This window comes from Pleuronectes platessa, chromosome 4 (assembly GCF_947347685.1).
Source record: "Pleuronectes platessa chromosome 4, fPlePla1.1, whole genome shotgun sequence".
Classification (NCBI taxonomy): Eukaryota; Metazoa; Chordata; class Actinopteri; order Pleuronectiformes; family Pleuronectidae; genus Pleuronectes; species Pleuronectes platessa.
This window is the reverse complement of record NC_070629.1, coordinates 3,583,036-3,603,640: the sequence shown is the minus strand read 5'-3', so window position 1 is coordinate 3,603,640 and position 20,605 is coordinate 3,583,036. Positions and strand designations below refer to the sequence as shown.

Below are 20,605 nucleotides of genomic sequence, written 5' to 3'. Positions count from 1 at the left end.
GCTTAGGTAACTACTTGCAATGTGTGTAGTTAGATGTTGTCCTCTCTCTGCTCATCACCGCTTCAGGCTAGCAAGAGAGCTGTGTGTGGTAGCAGCAACCTTCACCTGTTTGACGTCAAGTGACATATTCAAGTTTTCAGGGTGGGCTGTGGGGGACTGAGGTCACCGTATGGGTGTGTTGACCACTAGCAGTGGTACGGAGCAATGTTTTTTTTAAAGTTTGTCTCTTTTTGTTTGTATGGACACATACAGACCACAGTGTTAATCCACTGATCAACAGTTGGTGGAGGTGATGTGCAGAGACGTGGCAATCCAGCAAGAAAGACAGAGAGGATGGTAATGGGCGGAGTGGCCCAGGGGTAGAGTGGTCGTCCTCCAACAAGAAGGTTAGCGCTTCAATCCTCACTCTTTCCCATCTGCATGCCGAAGTGTCCTTGGGCAAGATACTGAACCACTAAAGGGCCCCTCATATATGTTGAATGCACTAATTGTAAGTTGCTTTGGATAAAAGCGTCTGCCAGATGACATGTAATGTGACCAACATAGGTCTCTGTCACTTCTCAACAATTCTTATTATTATACCCTTATTATTTTCATTACAGAAACCAGTCTGACGGAGCTTAAATATGATGGTTATACAACTGCCCCTGGTCTCTCTCTCCTCCAGCCCCAGTCACACCAACACTGAGTCTGGTTCTGTTGGAAGTTTCTTCCAGTTAATGAGGGAGTGTTTTCTCTCTACATTCAACAAAGTGTTTGCTTGTTTTGGGAACTGTTGGGTTTCTCTATAATTCTGAAGGTCCCAATATTACCATGTTAATTGCCTAAAGATAATTTATGTTGTGATTTGGTGCTATGCAAACACAGTTGAATTAATGAACATTTACGAATAAGTGATTCCAGGGGGAGACAAAAACCCTGCAACACTCTATCGATGGTGTTAGTAGGTCCTCAATGAAAGACACATGAAAGCACATAAAGGATTCTCAGGCTGATGAACAAGATTCTTTAGTCTTACTTTGGTATACATATACATTTTAATATAATGTAAATGTAATGGTTTTTTTTCTTCATTATCGTTGGTAACATTATCAGAAAAATATGTGCACACTATGTTTTTACAGATACAGAGGGGAGACCTTCAGTAGCCCTATTAAATGTGACAAATTACATTTCCCTTGTTTCATAACAGTGCGAGCCAAGGCTTAATGTGAGGACTTTCCTGCTCTCCAACAAAACACTTTCTACGTGCCCCTGGGATGACAATGGGAATGCAGAGTTTTTCCTACAAATCATGGGAACCTGAAGATAGGTCTGTATTTCCTGGAATGCAGCCCATTAGGAAAGTGATGGAGGGAACACAGGATGTCCTGAGCACAGCGTCCCACAGAACACTGCAGTGGAGAGGACAGAGCCAGCTGCTTGGCCCTCGCTGCTGGAAGAGTTGTTCACAGGGATTTTCTCCACATCACAACTTCCCCTGCAAAAAACTCAGCCAATATGGAGTGGGATTCCCTGCTCAGGTTTTCCATTACACCTGACCTACCATTGCTTTCTTTTTTCTTGTCATACACTTTTTCTATATTACTTAATAAAGATTTGTCTCTTGCATATATTTTGACACCATGACATTTCTCCTTGAAGTCACACGTCCACAATAACAGTGATGTGTCAGTGTTTGTGTGTCAGTGTCTGACACCAGTATACCTGCCACCTCCTCCCTCTGGAGACTCTCCAGTCATCTGGAGGGGAGAGTCAGTGATATCAGAGAAGGGGCGGAGGGAGGCTTGTGTGTCTATAAGTACAGGCCCCGCACAGGGAGACCTCTCTGTGAAGCAGAGCTGAGCTGTGCTAACACCAAAATACTGCAGAAGACCGACAAGAGCACACTGGTGTAGCTCTCAGTGTACAGAATCTGGACTGTGGATACCTTCTCCTCCCAGAGCTGACGAATAAGACTTCTTTCTCCTGGACGCTGGACAGTCGATCTGAACTGATCCTTAATTCTACACTTCTCTATTGGTTTATTTGATGTGAGCAGGATGCTTATCTCTGTTACTGTGCAACAGATCATTTCCACCCTGCTTGTGCTCAGCAGTGCTGCAGTAATGGTGAGTTGCTGTGACTGTGGTCACTTGCTTTCAAAGCTTCTCTATACTTGTTTCTGTGTGTTTAATATTGTTCAGTAATCACACCAGCTAATTTCCCTCATCCCGACCTGACCTCTGACCCCTACCCAGTCTGCAGAGAGTGAGTGTCCAGCTCAATGCTCCTGTGCCTCCTCACCTCCGCTCTGCCAGCTGGGCATCAGCTTGGTGACAGACCAGTGTGGTTGCTGTAAGGTTTGTGCTCGGCAGTTCAATGAGGACTGCAACGCCACCGAACCCTGTGATCACATCAAGGGGCTACGCTGCCATCTTGGGGCTGGAGGAGACCCCAAGAGAGGACTGTGTCGAGGTGAGAATGAAATCCAGGCTGAGCAAAAGCACACTACTAAACTTAATGAAATGTACCGAATTTAACTAGTTGATTGGGTTTACATAACAACAATGAGTCATTCAAAAATATCTGTCAAGTAAATACAAATCTGAAAGTCAAGAAGAAAATCACTTCTTGGTTTTACAACTCATAACACATCAAACAAATTGTTCACTCCTTCTAAGTAGAGAAATCAATGCTTGCCTGTATGAATAAATCACAAAGAAAGAAACCAGAGTAAACAAAAATGTAAATTGTTATGAAAGGAGCACTTGGCTCAGCCAGAGCTTTGTGAGTCTTGAGTCTTGAGTCTTAGCCATGTGGGAAGGGGATGTCAAATGGAACTAAAGTTTAATAACAGGAAATCTGAAAATCTTTTGATATAGAATTGCAATGAAATTTGATGAGACATATTAGTTATGTTAGTGTGCCAGGTGTTCCAGACTGTCCTTCCTATGGAGTTGAAAGGTCTCTCCTCATCTCTGTTTCCTGTCTTGTATGTGCACGTTCACAGCTGAGGCCCAGGGTTTGCCCTGCGAGTTCAGTGGGCGTTTGTACCAGCACGGCGAGGACTTCCAGCCCAATTGTCAGCACCAGTGCACCTGTATGGATGGGGTGGTGGGCTGCATGCCCCTCTGTCCTCAACAAGTGCCTCTACCCACCTGGCGCTGCCCAAGGCCCCGGCTGGTCAGGCTTGAGGGCCGGTGCTGCGAGGAATGGGTGTGTGACGACCAAAACCACATCAGTGAGGAGCCAGACGAGTCGACACACACCTCCCGACGAGACAACCAGCACCTTCCCAACCACATCAGTGCCTTGCTGCAGACCAGAGGGACCACATTCAGAGGTAAGCATCACAGTATAACCCAGTCATGCATTTCCTTATGTCCCACTAACACTTAATGTGGTCAGGTTCTCATGTTGATGTATAGGAGATGGGCCAAGGTCAGCATTAAAATCATTGAATACAATATATCCAAAACATGGTGCAATTATCCTACTGAAGCTGCTTTAGAATTCATCTTGTATTTCATTGGTTTTGAGTTTTTGTAACCCCCCCCCCCCAAAAAAAAACATGGCAGTATCAGTTTGATATACAGTTTCTCTGCAAATTGATGAGTTGATATCAATTTACACTCAATCCATTCATCTTTCTGTCTGATTTTGGCTCGCATATCTCGTGAAACTGTTTGTCCCATCGACTTGGCGTACGTATCGTTAATTTGGTTTGATTTGGACTAGTGATAAACTGAGTAAGCAGGCGACCAGAACTATGTGGCAGCAGCAGCTATGACTCATTAAGGTTGGTGATTTTGTGGAACATGACAACGCAACTACCACTGATTCTCTAGTTTGGAAAAAACTGGAAACCATGTCGAGCTTCACTGAACTTTGAATAAACAGTTGAACAGCTCTTTGTGCAGCAGCTGTGGCTTCAGGCTTCTGAGGACTGATTTCAAAAGCCGGTCTTTATTTGCCGTGGCTCAATTACTTTTACACTTTCAGATAAAAAGCTGCAACTAGCATCACCACAGGCCAAGCAAACAGTCCATTCCAAACTGCCACTGTACTAATAATAACAAGCTGAAAACATGTTTGTAGAAATGTTAGCAAATCTGTTTGCTGTGGTGAAAAACGTGTGGTCTGGTGAATCCTCTTTGCTTTAATCTTCCTTGAGGTGTGTCGGAAGTTGACATGTGACAAATTAGGATGCTTGGACAAAGTTGAGAAGGACACACCTGTGTATATAATGTCTCACAATTCAGGGCTTTGTGACAGCATTGTGGCGAGACATTTCTAAAGCATAGCCTGGCTTCAAAGAGAGTTCTTTTGGAGGAGAGTAGAAACATCTTCAAGTGTTTCCACTAATGTGCAGTTTCCCTCAATTCAACTCTCCTTGAATGAAATTGAAAAGGTTCAACCTCAGAGGGGCATGAGTATGCTCAGTACGTATGAATACATATTTCACATTATATTTTGTTATTTCTTTTGTTCAATTAAAAAATCGTTGTTATGATGCTTAGCACCAGAGTGTAGGAAAACACCCAACTGAATCACATTTATCTGTTCTCTGGTTCTTCGGATTTTGCTTATGTGATACAAATAGCATCACATAAGCAAAATCTAATTGCCTGAATGTTGGGATTCATTGTTTGATTCTAACAGTTTGTCTTTCTTCTCTATCTCAGAGATGGTGTCCTTCCCCATGTCTGAGGTATTGATCAAATCCACCTGTTTCCCACAAACCACCGCATGGACTGAGTGTTCCACCACATGTGGGATGGGCGTTTCTAGCCGTGTGACCAGTGACAACCCAGACTGTCGGATGCTCAGAGAAACCAGACTGTGTCAGGTCCGACATTGTGAGCTGCAGCCTCCCGTAGCTAACAAGGTGAGATACATTCCCAAAAGGACATCAAACAAAACTGCAGTTACATGCAAAATATTTTTGCATCTAACAGCTATTACAACGTAAATCATCTCTTTTTCTGTGAAAAGAAGAGAAAAGCTACTCAGATGATTGTATCTGTCTATTAGTGTGTAAAACAAAAATTTACAAAAGAATTACAAGGAAATTATGATATTTGTGTTTCTGTCATCCAGAAGGGAAAGAGGTGTCAGCGAACTGTGCGCCCCAAGGACCCAATCAGAATCACCTTTGCTGGATGCTCAACAGCACAGCAGTACCGCCCTCGCACCTGTGGGACTTGCACCGATGGCCGCTGCTGCACGCCTGCCCTCTCCCGGACCGTGAGCCTTCATTTCCACTGCCCCGATGGAGAGGGCTTCTACAGGAACGTCATGTGGATACAGCGGTGCAGTTGCAGTACAAGCTGCCATTCAAACAGCGGGCCCTCTAGCCCTTCAGTCAGTCTCCACAATGACATCCACACCTTCAGGCACTGAGGCTGACTCATCATGCCCGGCCCTGACCTGGCAAGCTGGGTGAACACTCTGCACCTCCCTACACCCACTGTCTCCCATTTAGAAAAAAGAGTTTACGTGTGTTGCCTCCAACCAGGTGACACACTTGCTTGCACTTTAAGCTTCCTGCCATGATGAGAGTTTGCCCACACAAGAGTTGTGTTAGCTCTGATACTGGGGCAACACTGAGGAAAACACACTGCTACTGTGTTAGACTGCTGGCAGAGGGTTTTTATTTTTATTTATTTGTAACTTTGTGTAATCTCCACAGACAACAACGCAACCATCTGTCATAGAGTAAGAAGCTTGTTTAGACACATATTTTTTTCCCAATGAGAAGAAGCAGATGACATGAGACGTATTCATTAGTGACTATAGGGCTCATTATGTCCTGTCCTTTGTCTAACAGTGTTTTCTACACGTGTTGTTTCCGTGTGTGTCCTATTGGTGTGTTTTAAGAATGAGATACTTATATTGCTCATTATGCTACACACAGTATATAGATTAAGACATTTGATGTACATAGACTTCACTCTTACTTGTGGAGGGGTAAATTCTTGGATCACCTCATTTTTCGGGGTGTGATTGTGCTGATTTTGTGTGTATTTGTGTGTGTATGTTCATGTGTGTATGTCTGTTTGTGTATGTCTGTTTGTCCTTCAGATTGTACATACAATGCTTTATTTGAAGAGAAAAAAATATGCTATATATTTAGGTATACGGATATACAAATTTGTCCATAAACACCTGTGAATACATATAATAAAAACGTATCAACCTGTTATGTGTTATCTTTTTGCTTAAATGTAATCTGATACCCACGCCCAGGTAAAAAGCATAAATACAGTATATGAGCTTTCCTCACAACTCCTCTGACCTGGTATGAATATTTTTAGAATGCAAAAGCCAGCAAGGACCTAGAGGAGGAACCATTGCATGATGAGTCATCATTTTGAATCCAATTTTTTGATTTTCCATCCCTGTCGGGTTTCTGCTATTGTGTGGATTTTATTATTCATTTTCCTCTTAAAGCTGCTGGGGTCAGGAGGAAAGAATTCACTGCCGTAGTGTTTCGTGTGAAACTGCACTTTGTGCTCTCAGCTGAACCAGTATTCTAATGGGCTCAAGAACACAGACAAAGATGAGTTTCAGTCTTTCATTCACAATCTCTTTTTTGCCTAAGGGCTCCATGCATTGTCTTAGCTGTTCTGAGGACTGTGCTCTTATGGCCAGAGATCTCAGATGTGGCTCCTAGAATCGACTGCATTTACGTGCTGTTAACGAAGTTGAATATACACAAATGTACACATACGATTTAAGGTGGGAGCAGCACGGGGGTGCGATGGTTAGCACTGTTGCCAAGCAGGAAGGTTACAGGTTTAAATGGTAGCTTGCCAGGGATTTTTCTTTGTGGACTTTGTATTTTCTAAATGTGTCTGAGTGGGTTTTCTAAATAAAAAATGTAAATTGACGTGAATGTTAATGGTTGTTTGTCTTTGTATGTTGGCCCTGCACTACGCTGATGACCTGAATGTTTAAATATATGGAATGAAAGCTGCATAAATATAATGAAATCTGAATATTTGGAGTGAATGTTAAAACATGTGGAATGAAAAGTCAGACTATTGATTAATGAAATAATGAATTAGGATATTGAATGAAATCTTAAATCCATAGTCCTGATCCATACCTGCTGGCATGTTGCAGTATAGATCATAAATCCAACCTCCTCCATGTTGTTGGACAGGACATGGATCAAACTAATAAGTCAAAGTACACTTCTGATCTTTTTCAAATCTTTGTGGTAATGATAGAACCCCTAATCTTGGATCAAAGAGCTTCTCAGTACAAAACTTCGGCCAGAACTCTGTGTTTGTGTTGTCTCATGGCCTTACACAATGCTGTGGCTGCCTCCAGAGCACAAACATTACAGTGGGCTACTAAATTCCTGACCCTGGCATGTGCCCCTTTCTGAGAGGAGGAAGAACACACCTACCTCCTGACTGTCCCAGTCAGTGGTGTGTGCTCCATGTCTGCCATATCTTTACATACAACTAGTCCAGAGGTTTTACTCTGCACCCTGGCATAGCCATTTCAGCAGGGTAATATTTTGCCCCTGTGTGTGTGACAGCGCACAAAATAACCCAACAACACATGGTCACATTTGCACTAATACTTTCAATCAAGCAAAAATATGGTTAAAAAAATACATAAAGAGATAATTGAAAGCCTACATTGATTACTGAAGTATTCCCTATCAGGTGATGTTGATGTGACGTCATGAAAGGCCAAAAAACATTTTTCCAGTTATCTCTGCTTCCAAAAGGACCATATTTTTACCCTGTTAAAAGGGTTTTTAGTAGTTTTTCCTTACTCTTGCTGAGGGTTAAGGACAGAGGATGTCACACCCTGTTAAAGCCCTATGAGATGAATTGTAATTTGTGAATATGGGCTATACAAATAAAATTTGATTGATTGATTGATAAACATCACCCAAAGCTCATATAGATTGAAATATTCATTTGTAACGTATTTGTGGAGGTAGCAGGGAGAGCATCTTCACAAAGGCAGCAGCAGAGCTGCCTCAAGGAGACACTCAAGAGAGACACACAGAGGAAAAGACACTGAGGACTGAGACACTCTGAAGCTCACAGAATGTGGGGCGCCAGCGGGGCCGTTGGCCATGCCACAGGGCTCTCTCCACAGCAGCCAGAGACAATCCATTCAGTCTTTAACATATCAACTTGCCTAATTAAATCATAAACTCAAAAAATTCTTAACTCAATATATATCCCATGAACTGTTCAACTCATTGGCTTCATACTTGGCATGTCTATTGTAAATAGCCTGAGAGAGGGCAGTGCTTAGTTTGGTGCGATTTGGACACGCAATACGTTCAATATCAATATAATAAAAAAGTAAAAAACAGTCAATCAGATTGATTATTTCTTTTGTTTATTTCACCATATCAGACTGACATCCATCGTAACAACAATATTTACAGAATCACATCCTCTTTAGAAATGGGTCTTCAAAAGGAAAGCACTGCAGTAGTCATATAAAACAGCCATTAAATTGTTTAAAAGTTAGCATTGAACCAATCTTTATTTCCATATCAACAATGGATCAAATGAGTATGTATAGTGTGAAGACTTAGAATACTTTATTTAATGGATGTTATAACCTGGGCTGGAGAGAATGTTTTATCACTGGAACTATATCTATTGTAAATTCAACCGACAACGGGTCGAGTATTCCTCTCTGCATCTATCTTCAGACAAGGTTAAATTCTTTTACCATCCCATCGACAGGCAGGAAGCTAAAAGCACACATGGCATACCATCTCACCATGGAGACTTCCTCACCATCTGCTGTCGTCACTGATGGCGCCACTGGTTTTCATTTGACCCAGACCATACACTGGATGACGATGTTTGTCTGCTCAGGCTGTTTGGTTGGTGTACATTCAGGGAAATGATCCTTCCAGCAGAATTGTCGGACATGAAGGCTGGTGTCCCATGACAACATCTGATTGCTCCTTTGTCATTTGGACATTTCAGTAAAATGCATAGCATGAACAGAAAAATATGCCGACAGATAGTATCCATATAATATCCAATATAATAATTGAATTATTAAAAGTTATAAGGAAAAAAAAGAAGTCGACTAATTCAAAGAATACAATTTAATAAAATTAAAAAAATACTTCGAAGAAATGTCTAGGACCGCCTTCTTTCACTTATGTAACATCTAAAAAATCGTCCTGTCTTAAAAATTAGTCCACGCCTTTGTTACATCCAGACTTGATTATTGTTATTCCTTATTATCAGGCTCGAGCAGTAAGTCGTTAAAAACTCTGCAGCTTGTGTCCTGACAAGAACCAAGAAAAGAGACATTTCTCCTGTATTAGCCTCACTACACTGGCTTCCGGTTAAATCTAGAAGAGAATTTAAAATTCCCCAACCAAAAGGCCCTTAATAATATAGCAGCATCATACCTTGTCGTCCCTAAAGTCTCTAAAAGTAGAGTAGGATCCAGAGCTTTCGGCTATCAAGCTCCTCTCCTGTGGAATCATCTCCCACTTTCAGTTCGGGAAGCCGACACCATCTGTACATTTACAGTTTTTCACAATTGTTAACACACGTTTTTCAAAACAATAACGGCTTTCTCAAACTGCACACAGACAACTGAAAACCTCACACACAAAATGCTAAACCTGATACTCCCTTTGCAAGATGACTCTTTGCCATCAAATCTCTTAACTGTTCACAAAATGGAACTCATGTTTTCATTTGGTACACACAGCCATATTTTCAAATGACAAACACATACCATTCATTGAGTACACACAACTAAGCATTTGCTGCACACTATTTACAGCACACTGAAGTGCAAAATTGAAAACACAATCATCGAAATGGAACACACCTTATCAATGACAATGACTGGAGAATGAGCCATTTCTCCTTTTTTAAAATGTCTCAGTGTAGGCCTAATATTTTCATAGTCAAACATACAACAGCACCCAAATATGCAGCAAAAATATGCTGCTCAACACCCCCCCCCCCCCTCCCCCCTTCACAAAAATGAATTAGGCATCACACCTCAGGTTCCTGTCCGGCCTCATCCACATCACAGGCAATGTTGTCCCTGTCCAAGCAACGTTGGAAGAAACGGCTCGAGTGGGGCATGAAGCCTGGAGCAGTGGGACCCAGTCCTGTGGGTTCCGTTCATATACCTTCCACTTCCAAGCTGAAAAAAAGAATTCCTCAATGGGATTCAGGAAAGGAGAATAAGATGGAAGGTATAGAACGGAAAAATGTGGGTGGTCCTGGAACCCCTCAAGCACTCGAGCAGCCCGGTGGAAGCTCACATTGTCCCAGATGACAACGTGATCGATCCGCTGTGGGTCATCTGTCTGGTCAGGTGGTACCAGTCGGTCAGGCAGGCCATCCAGGAAGACGAGGAGACGGGCAGCGTTATAGGCCCCTAGGTCGGCATGATGGTGCAAGATCCCATGGTGATCTTGCACACTGAATTTTGCACTACACTGTGCTGTAAATGCTTAGCTGTGTGCAGCAAATGCTTAGTTGTGTGTACCCAATGAATGGTATGTGTGTGTCATTTGAAAATAGGGCTATGTGTACCAAATTTAAACACGAGTTCCATTTTGTGAACAGTTAAGAGATTTGATGGCAAAGAGTCATCTGGCAAAGGGAGTGACAGGTTATGGATTTTGTGTGTGAGGTTTTCAGTTTTCTGTGTGCAGTTTTGAGATAGGCGTTTTTTAAAAAAGGTGTGTTAACAATTGTGAAAAACTATAAATTCTTCACTGGAGTCCTTGTGCTTTATCATTGCAGATCCAGGATTGTGACTGCAGCAATAATCCTGGATCGTGATCGTAGTTTCTAGATCGTGGAACATGGTGGCAGCTAATTGTAGATTAAGATTACCACTTGCTTTGATATGCCTACTCACAAATATCATTAATGTTAGACACAGTTTTTTTCCACATGAATGTTGTAAATATTGTTATTTTGTTGATATGCTCTACTACACACAGCATCTATTGCACTTCTCTCCGTCCTGGGAGAAGACTCTCTCTGAAGTTTCAAGGTTGCTTCCATGTTACAGTTTTTCTCAGTTGTTAAAACACAAAAAGCGAAAATTCGGCACAATTTGCACAACCTTCACTTCATGTACCAATCGCTCGACCCAATTTGGCACTACTTCACACTCCCTTATCTGCATTAGACTCTGACCTTCCTTGTTTACACTCTGATGTCAATTACACATCACCTTGTTGTCAAAACACTACACACAATGTTCAGTTGTTGCACACACTTCTCAAGTAAAATCTCAAAGCATCAACCTACAACACACAAATACTCAAATCTCTAAAAATTCAGGTCTGTTGAGCAATTTCACAGCATTTACACAGCCGAACAGGAGACTGAAATTGTAGATATGGTTCGTGAGAACAACTCTATCACACTCAGACAAATAAAAACTAGGATCCTGGCTGACCATGCTACATTTAGAAACGTCCAGACCGTCATTGGACTGTATTCGTCATAGGAATGCCATGCTGATGAAACAAGTGTTCAGGGTCCCATTCGAATGGAACACAGCCATCAAGGAGTTATGGTGAGAGTTTGTGCTTGTAAGTACCATACATTCAGCACTGACACATGCATGTATTGTACCTGTAATCCAATATTGTTCCTTTTCTACAGTGTCTCACTGTAGCCCACTGTGTTGACCTCTCTGTGTCCATACTGTAACTTGCATTCTCATGCTGATCCAGGAGCATGACACAGCTCATGTATTGTACCAGTTCATCTTTATTGATGAGGTGGGATTCAACCTGGTGAAGAGGAGGTGACGGGGCAGAAACGTCATTGGCCAGCAGGCCATTGTTGAGGTCCCCGGCCAGCGTGGTGGGAACATCACAATGTGTGCTGCAATGAATCACCATGGGATGTTGCACCGTCATGCCCACCTAGGGGCCTATAACGCTGCCCGTCTCCTCGTCTTCCTGGATGGCCTGCATGACCTGCTGGTACCACCTGACCAGATGACCCACAGTGGATCAATCACGTTGTCATCCGGGACAATGTGAGCTTTCAAGTGCGGGAGTGGTTCCAGGACCACCCACATTTTTCCATTCTTTACCTTCCACCTTATTCTCCTTTCCTGAATCCCATTGAGGAATTATTTTCAGCTTGGAGGTGTAAGGTATATGAACGGAACCCACAGGACCGGGTCCCACTGCTCCAGGCCATGGAGGAGGCCTGTGGCGACGTGAGTGTCGAGGCCTGTCAGCATTGTGTGTGTGAGGTTTTTAGTTTTCTGTGTGCAGTTTTGAGAAAGCCGTTATTGTTTTGAAAAACGTGTGTTAACGATTGTGAAAAACTGTAAAAGGTTTCTTTTGATATTTTCCTCACTCTTGTTGAGAGTTAAGGTAAGGGGATATTGCATTATAGAAGAATTGTGATTTGTGGCTATGGGCTATACAAACAAATTGTTATTGGTTGATTGATAATACTGATGATACTATGGACTGCATCAAGGAGTATAACAAGTAATGGTTGGTTATTGTACCATTACTAAAATAAATTAAATGCACTGATCTCCACTGAGAAATAAACACACTGCTGAGTTTCTCTTTCTGCAACACACCACTGCACGACTCAATGACAATCAAATACCTGTGGACTCAGGAGACGTCAGGCGTTTAGAAAGACTCATTAATACCACATTAGTCAGATAACACTGAGGTGCTTGCCCGCACAAGAGAAAAAAATAGAGCCGGAGAGATGGAAGGATCACAGAGAGGGAGCTTCCTAAACGTGATTGTCTTGGCAGCTTGTGGTGCTGTGATTCTCCACGGCAGTTTGTATTGGCTAGGAATCCAGACTGGAAGTTACAGGTGTTGACCGGCCTCACAGAAAGCTTTGGCTTTCAGCAGGGGCTTGACAGAGGAACAGGAAATATGTCCGAAATCAACGGGCTCCTCACGCAGAGGTGGGAGTTGGTCTTGGGCTCCCACACTGACTACAGCATAGGAAACTCCACCTCAAACTCTCCAAGCACTGTGAAAAAGGATGTATCTAAGAGGTTCCTTTTCAGCACAATGTGGGACAATAACACGTCTCTATATGACTTGTTATTGGCTTGTTGTTCTGAAAATGAATGTGTGGAGCATGACTCACCCTCCTTTAAAAGTGCCACGGCTTTTCATGGAACATCTTTTCAGCATATCCACAAAGGATCCTGTTTTGACTGAGAGTTAAGTGTCGAGTAAACACTGTGACGTCAAAACTTATTCAAAGAACCACCTAAAACAACTACTCACAATGTGTCTAGCACTTGTGCTACTGCTTCTACTGCTTCCCCGCTCCACAAAACACGATCATTTATATTTTATGTATCTTATGATTGTTACACTAATGACTCACTTTCTTCTTAGTTAGAAAGATTGAAAAATAAACATTAAATGTTCCAAGTCACTTTATGCGAGCAGCTCTCTCGTTTGCGTATTGCAGGTTCTGGTAGCATGTAATCATAGGTGTGCATCTTACATGAGTTCTCGCTGATCTTGTTAAATCCACCATGAAAAGAAATATTACTTTTAGTCTGACGCACCTTCCTTCACTATAACAGTTTGTTAGAAAGGGTGTGATAACAGTTTGATATCTTTATCAGCAACAGTCATATTTTTGAGAAGACAAATCTATCTTGTTTACATCTCTCTGGTCATGGTCACAAAGTCTTTAATCCATGGTGTGAAAAAGTTGGTCTTCTGCTGTTTTAGATGATGCACCTCAATGTAGGACCTTAGCCTTTCTGTCAGCTCAGTCTGACCATTCTCCTCTGGTCTCTCTCATCAACACTGAAGGGCTGCTCACTGAATTGTTATTGGCTCCATTCTGAGTAAAAACTCTAAATACTATTTCAGAAAGACTCAAACCAACAATCATGTCACAGTCCAAGTCACTGAGTTCACATGTTTTCATCGTTTTGATATTAGATTAGAAAAATAACTGAAGCTCCTGTATCTGCAGGATATTAAACACTGAGCTGCTGACACATGATTGGTCGACTGGAAGATTCAATGAATAAGGAGGTGTAGAGTTGTTCCTAACAAAGTACAACCCATGGGGCAAATCATGTGTAGACCATTTTCATTGCAATGCAGATGATATGGTACTATGTGAACCTCACCACACTTCATCTTTATTCCAACACACCATGAGCATTTGCTATTTAAACAACATGGGCTCTGAGTGAGAACATGTCAAGAACTGTGGTCTGAAATTTGACAAATACACTTTTGTCTTTTTTTAGCATCGTATATTTCCATTGTTATGATGATTCATGTGAACATAAAATGTAGTCATGTGCAGCTTTAAGTTTGGTCTACTTGTGCACCTACTAATCTAATCACACTGTGAGCATGTGCAATGATCTACTTTGCACTTAATGTAGAGACTCTATGTACAAGATTTGAAATGCATAGACTTTGAAGACTTCTAGTGGTAGTAACAAAAATAACACCAAGACAACAGCGACACTGAGACCCTGGTCAATAGTAAAGACGAAGGAATTAGCCTTAGGCAACCAATTGACAGCACTGTTTTCGTGCTTTTTGCTGTTTTTCTACACACTTGAAAGTGTTACACAACGTACACATTGACTTTTTAACCTTATCAAACTGTAATGCTTGATGTTTGAGAGGAATCCATTCAGAAAAAAAGAGTGTTTACTACTCGGCCACATAATTTAACTGAAATACTTGATGACGATATCTTCCAATTCATGGTGTATCACAGATGTGAATAGAAACTTATTTGAAACTTATTGATCTGTCACTTCATAAGTGTCACACATTAGCTCCCGAAGTTACACTTCCGGTGATCACTTTTAAAATAAATGGAACAGACATACTTTAAGGACAATAATTTCCCGTAACTGTTTGCTTTTCGTAATATGTTTGTTTTACCACTAATTTTATCTTCTCTAACCTTGTGTATCAGAATGTACGGTGACCTGCCAAGGTCTGCTCACAGAAGTATGGGATGCTGTCCTCTACTGGAACACAGCTGGAAGTGCAGCAGCTACTGAGGCCTCAAGCCTTATAACACCTCAGCTGCCCTGCTGAAGTGTCCTTGAGCAATAATGAATCTTAAACCTTACAAATTAAACATTTATATTTTGATCGTCCTTTGACAACATATTTCAAACATAGAATATTGTATCATGTAGGGATGCTGGTTTGCCAGTTAATACTATATAATGACCATATTGTAACCCTTACGCACACAAACACACACTGATGCTTTATCCTTTATCATGTGACACTGTCCAAACAGAGGTTTACATTGTGACTGAGAGTCTGAATTAGCTAGATTTAATTTAGCTTTTAATGATGTACACAATGTCAACCCATATTGATCTTAATTTATGTAATAAAAGTGTATTTCGAATTTTGCAGAAACTATAGCATCTGCACTCATTTTTTAACTTACACCAGCATGGGTGTGTGTGCAGGGGTATTGTCTTTTTTTAGAACAATGGCCCCTCAAAATGTCTAGCACGTCCCTGTATTTAGGCCTATGTAGACAATGTGAACTATTACAAATGTACAGCCACACGCACACAGTGTTGGATAATAATTTGATTCCCATGGCTTCATATATCAAGGTAAAAAATCCTGCGCAGATCTCGTGAAAGAGTAAATTCCACAATCCTCAAAAAAAAAATGAATGTGTGTGCATTGTTTTTCTCTCAACTTCAACTTGATTAATGTACAGAACTTTGGACAATTGTCCATCCAATTCTTTGGAGCGTTTCATCATTTATTTTTTTTAAAACTACAATAAGTTCAATCCTGATGAACAAAATAATGTTTTTATAAACGCATGTCCTCCTACCACAGTTGTTTTCCTGTTCAATATGAACTATTAAAAACCTGGCGAGTTGAATGCACAATGTTCAGACACACACACACACACACACACACACACACACACACACACACACACACACACACACACAAACAGTAATACCTTACGGGGCTCTGCATATTAATAAGCCACTAAAAACTCATAAATCATTTTGACTGAGGCCGCGCCCCCCGCGCTCCTATTGGCTGCTGCACGCCTCACGTCGGCTGCGTCCCCCTCCTGCTCATTTAAATAACATCTTGCGCAATTTGATGAATAGTGTCGCTGTCAGAAGCGGTGGAGTCGGACGGAGCAATGTTGACGGGCTGTGAGGACGGAAGAGGCTGCGTCATGTCTGCTCCATGTAGTTATTAGTCAGGAGCTGGATGTCTATGGGGGAGAGTTTGCTCAACTGTTTCCGTCCCCGCGCCGTCCCGCCGGGCTTCACGTTGCGCTGGCTCTGCCTTTTATTCTGAAAAGCCATGGAGCACAGGACGTGTCCAATCTAAAAGAAGAAGAAGAGCTGCTGTTCAACTCCGAGCGCGTCGAGGTTCCGGTGAAAATCCCCCAAGCTCCTGAAAGTTGAAGGCAGGAGGAGAAGCTTCGGCACGTCAAGGTAACACGTCTCCTCTTTTCCTCTCCCTCCGCGCGCCCAGTAGTGAGTGAAGCGAGCATCACCTGGTGGTAAACACCATGCCACTGACGCTCAATGTACTCAGGTTCAATAGGCAGGGAAATGTCAGAGAATGCTTTTATTCCGCTTGTAGTGTTACATTGAGTGCCGGGGCTGGCACTGCTCCTGAAGTCCCATTCGGTGACTCTGTGCCTCCCCCTCCTCTGGGCGCACACACATGGAAACACACAGCAGATGTTAGTGCATGGGAGTCCATCTCCACCGTGTTTATCAAATCAATCACCTCCAGGCAGCATGACTCGACACGTCACTCGGTCCTAATGGCGAGTGTGTGGAGGTCAACCTGTTACAGCTCTGAAAGCTGCTGCAGTCATGTTCAAGTCCTGCAACTACTTTGTAATGGAAGTGGAATGAAAACTGTGTGTGTGTGGGGGGGGTCACAACCCCTCTTTGTATTTACAACTGCTAAGTACATATTTACCAGTAGAATCAAATAAAAAAACATTGAAAATCTAATCAAAGATATTAGTATAGTCCATATTCACAAATAACAATGTGCCACATAGGGTTTAATAAGGTGTGACATCCTCTGCTCTTAACCATCAGCAAGTGGGAAAAACTACCCAAAAAACTATTTCTGACGGATAAAAGAAGGAAGACATCTCGGAGAGAGTTGCATGTGAGGGATCCCTCTTAGAGGAGGGACCGAAGTGCAGTAGATGTCACGTGAAGCAGAGCACATCAAAAAAACAAGAATATTTACATCATTGATGAGAAAATACAGTGTCGAACATATATGGCGAGTTTAAATGGAGTATCATTGTTTAAAGTATTTATACGATAGAAAAAGTCTGACAGAGATGAAGGGAGCAGCAATGGCAATTGTAATGATAAATATATTTCCAGTAATATTGGAATAGGCATATTGTATATCAAAGCAATCTGTTTGTAACCATAAACCGCAATCAGCTGCCACCACAATCTTTCACGCTGGAATTATTAAAGAGCTTCATGTCTGACAAGAAATGGGTACTTGAACATAGCGGGGTCTAGCTCTGCTCCTGTTTCAGTTGTCGCTCCTCTGTTCCACATGTAGGAGCCTCTGAGGGACCACATCACAATATGGTGAACAGCCAGGCATCAGGCATGCCGACGGCCCCCAGGTCATGTGCAGGATGTGGAGGAAAGATCGCAGACCGCTTCCTGCTCTTCTCCATGGAGCGCTACTGGCACACTCGCTGCCTCAAGTGCTCTTGCTGCCAAGCCCAACTGGGGGACATTGGCACCACCTGCTACAGCAAAGGGGGCATGATTCTTTGTCGGAGCGACTACATCAGGTGAGGGCAAATAAGAGGTGGTGAAGGAAATGGAGGAGGAGAAGCAGTTGCCGGTTTTATATTTTGGAGGCTACACAGACTGAGCAGTCAGTGTTGTTGTGTTTGCAGACTGTTCGGGCACAGCGGGGCGTGCAGCGCCTGCGGCCAGTCGATTCCAGCCAACGAAATGGTAATGAGGGCACAGGGAAATGTTTACCACCTCAAGGTAAATCCCAAGCTCTCACATCAACACCCTTTTGTCTCCTGCTGCTTGTTTGACAGAAGCATCTGAGATTTGGTGGCAAAAACAGCAAGATGGAAAGATATTTCCTTTTTTAGTTTTAGAAGAAAAAGCAAACGTTTCCTTAATGTGTTTTGTTCCGTGCTGTCATTTTAACACACAATCCATTATTTAATTAACCTTATTCAGTATCAGTTTCTCATAGCAGGTGGAACATTTTGTTGAAATTTTGGAGAAAAGAAAAAGGTTCACTTGAAGGGATGTGGTAAACCATGCTGTAAGGAGCTGAATTATCTTTGTTTTCTGACCCTCTGTGTTTTCTCTGCTGCTCCGCAGTGTTTCAGCTGTGCCACCTGTAGAAACAGACTGATGCCTGGCGATCGCTTCCACTACATCAATGGTACAATCTTCTGCGAGCACGACAGACCCGGTGCTGCCTTGCTCAACAGCCACATGCCTCCACTTCAGAGCAACTCTGTGTTGACAGACCAGAAGGTAAATAAAAAGGGTTGCTGACATGACACAACGCAGCAATCTGAATTTACAGCAGAGTGTAAAATCTCTCTTACATGAATATCTCTGTGCTCAAATGTGAATAGTAAAATCTGTTGATTTCCCCTTTGGGAAAAGGGGCTACAGCAGCAGGACATGGTATTAATATGAAGAAAAACTATGCAGCAGTGTGGGTAAAATGTGATGACAGAAAAATCAGAGGTGCTATTTTTTATAATGAGATCAAGAGTGTTTATGTTACAATGTGTCTGCTCAGGAATGAAAACATATTATTGCAAGTTCGAAAAATTGATCAGAAGGAATATAGGTAAATAATCCAAGACAGAAAAATAATGTACATAACAATTTCAGTTTGCTGCTAAGCTGCTTGAATTAAAATGTTGATGATTAGTAGTGTTAGAATCTAAATAATTTTTTACGTCATAGTGTGAGGTATATTTAGATAATCCTCAATTGTATATTTCATTTTATTTGTCTCTTTAACCTAAAATGGAGTTTAATTTTAGAATTTTTTTCAATAGGAATGAAAGCAGAGAAAATTGCTGTGGGGTTTTATACTCTCACAACCAGAAGGCCACACGGTTGACTGTGTGGTGTTTGTTGTTGCAGTGACCCTGACCCTGTTCCTGCTCTCTGCTCTGCAGGTTTGCTGAGTGGCAGCAGTGCCGCGTGTTGCCCTGCCTTTTCTCCTGAGCTTCACTTCTCCTCATTGCACCTCCTCTTCTCCTGCTAATGTCACCTTTGTGGATTTCATCACCATCTTTGCCTCTTTTACTCGGAGAGGCTGCAGCTTTTCGCCAAGATATCCCCCTCCACATCATATCAGACTCAATATAGAACATACAAAGTGACATTTATGTTGTGTTCAATGTAAAAGTGGTCTGTGCATCATGCAAAGACTTGGAAGTGTTTGTGTGGCACAGGCAAAAGTCTTCAACAGGACAAAGAGAAAGCTCGAGGAAAAAAATAATGTTGAAACCCAGCGCCAACTGGAAGAGGGAACAAAAGATGCTCAAATGAATGTTTGATGGACTGCTGTTACATGACTGTCAAAGCTTTGCTTACGCCATGTGGCATTATTTTCCCTGAAGGTCAGGGTTTTTAACGAACTCTTGATCTCGCTCTCTTGTATATGGTAATCTGAGATCTTACACACTGAGGATTGAATGTAAAATGTGAGGTTCCAGGCAAAATCCAGAGTATCTGAAAATGTCCAATCATGGGAAAACCTTAAAATGGGTTTGACCAGACACTTTTTTAAGCACTCTAATAATCTAATATTGCTATTATGTGTGATTACTGATATTTCTGATGCCCTGCACAAAGAACTGAAATGATCCAGTGATGGTTTTGCCTTTTTTTTCTGTGCAGTTTTATTTCTCTAGTTCATTGTGTGAAAAATATTTGGAGTTAACAAAATCCTATTAAAATTAATTTTGTGTTGCGAAGTGAGCTGGGGTCATTTTGTAGCCTCTTAACAGCCTAAGAGTGACATTGTGTTGCATGGTACCTAGCATGTGGCTAACTCTCTCACTCTCTTTAGCCCTGTATGGCAAAAACATGCCTGATTACCCAGAGGAATGGAATTAGGAGGCTTGAGCTCTGACCATTTATAGAGGCAATTAAACATGAGCCTTGTATCTGTGCTCTTAGAGCTCCTGGGGGGCTGAACTTGGGGCATATCCCGTGGCTGACTGGCTCAGTGGCTGCCTGCCGGCCTGCCTGCCTCTCATAAAGCCTAATCGGAAAGCAGGCTAATTAAAGGGGAGTGGCCCCCTTTACATCCAGGGCATTTGAAACAATCTGATGTATTTACTGTTTACCATGTTCCAATTAAAGCTCCCACACAGCCTGGGTTGTTTCCCATCACCGCTCTTTGTTCTCTGCCACTCTGCATGGCTTCTGCAAATTATTTTCTTGGGCTGCGTCTAATTCGCTGTAACTCAATGTGTCTTTTTAAAGCTACGTTCAAAGTCTCAACATATCATCAGAGGCTGGGAGTTAATATTAGTGTGATAGCAGTGGTAGAGTTTGCAGCGTGCAGGAAGCA

At 42.1% G+C, this 20,605-nt stretch overlaps 2 protein-coding genes across 3 annotated transcripts; both read left to right on the top strand.

Moving 5' to 3' along the window:
- The first annotated feature begins 1,805 nt into the window (after positions 1-1,805).
- ccn1l2 (cellular communication network factor 1, like 2) lies at positions 1,806-6,185 on the top strand. Its single transcript, XM_053421633.1, has 5 exons — positions 1,806-2,111; positions 2,241-2,457; positions 2,993-3,325; positions 4,668-4,870; positions 5,083-6,185. Exons 1-5 carry the CDS (start codon positions 2,043-2,045, stop codon positions 5,383-5,385), a joined length of 1,125 nt encoding a protein of 374 aa, XP_053277608.1. The 5' UTR covers positions 1,806-2,042; the 3' UTR covers positions 5,386-6,185.
- Positions 6,186-16,119: 9,934 nt separating this feature from the next.
- si:dkey-90l8.3 (LIM domain transcription factor LMO4-B) lies at positions 16,120-20,007 on the top strand. Of its 2 annotated transcripts, none has more exons than XM_053421332.1 (5): positions 16,120-16,467; positions 17,582-17,822; positions 17,931-18,027; positions 18,379-18,537; positions 19,200-20,007. In XM_053421332.1, the coding sequence occupies exons 2-5, from the start codon at positions 17,608-17,610 to the stop codon at positions 19,206-19,208; spliced, it is 480 nt and encodes a 159-aa protein (XP_053277307.1). In that variant the 5' UTR covers positions 16,120-16,467; positions 17,582-17,607; the 3' UTR covers positions 19,209-20,007. The 2 variants fall into 2 exon arrangements, with proteins under 2 accessions (XP_053277307.1, XP_053277308.1); XM_053421333.1 differs by having other exon boundaries at positions 19,165-20,007.
- The last annotated feature ends 598 nt before the right edge of the window (positions 20,008-20,605 follow it).

What these genes read in the sequence shown, in the direction of transcription:
- ccn1l2 (XM_053421633.1), top strand. Translation starts at nt 2,043, where the DNA reads ATGCTTATCTCTGTTACTGTGCAACAGATCATTTCCACCCTGCTTGTG. An exon ending in TCAGCAGTGCTGCAGTAATG is followed by an intron (nt 2,112 to 2,240) that starts GTGAGTTGCTGT and finishes ACCCCTACCCAG; the next exon opens with TCTGCAGAGAGTGAGTGTCC. An exon ending in CAAGAGAGGACTGTGTCGAG is followed by an intron (nt 2,458 to 2,992) that starts GTGAGAATGAAA and finishes GCACGTTCACAG; the next exon opens with CTGAGGCCCAGGGTTTGCCC.
- si:dkey-90l8.3 (XM_053421332.1), top strand. Translation starts at nt 17,608, where the DNA reads ATGGTGAACAGCCAGGCATCAGGCATGCCGACGGCCCCCAGGTCATGT. An exon ending in TGTCGGAGCGACTACATCAG is followed by an intron (nt 17,823 to 17,930) that starts GTGAGGGCAAAT and finishes TTGTGTTTGCAG; the next exon opens with ACTGTTCGGGCACAGCGGGG. An exon ending in GAAATGTTTACCACCTCAAG is followed by an intron (nt 18,028 to 18,378) that starts GTAAATCCCAAG and finishes GCTGCTCCGCAG; the next exon opens with TGTTTCAGCTGTGCCACCTG.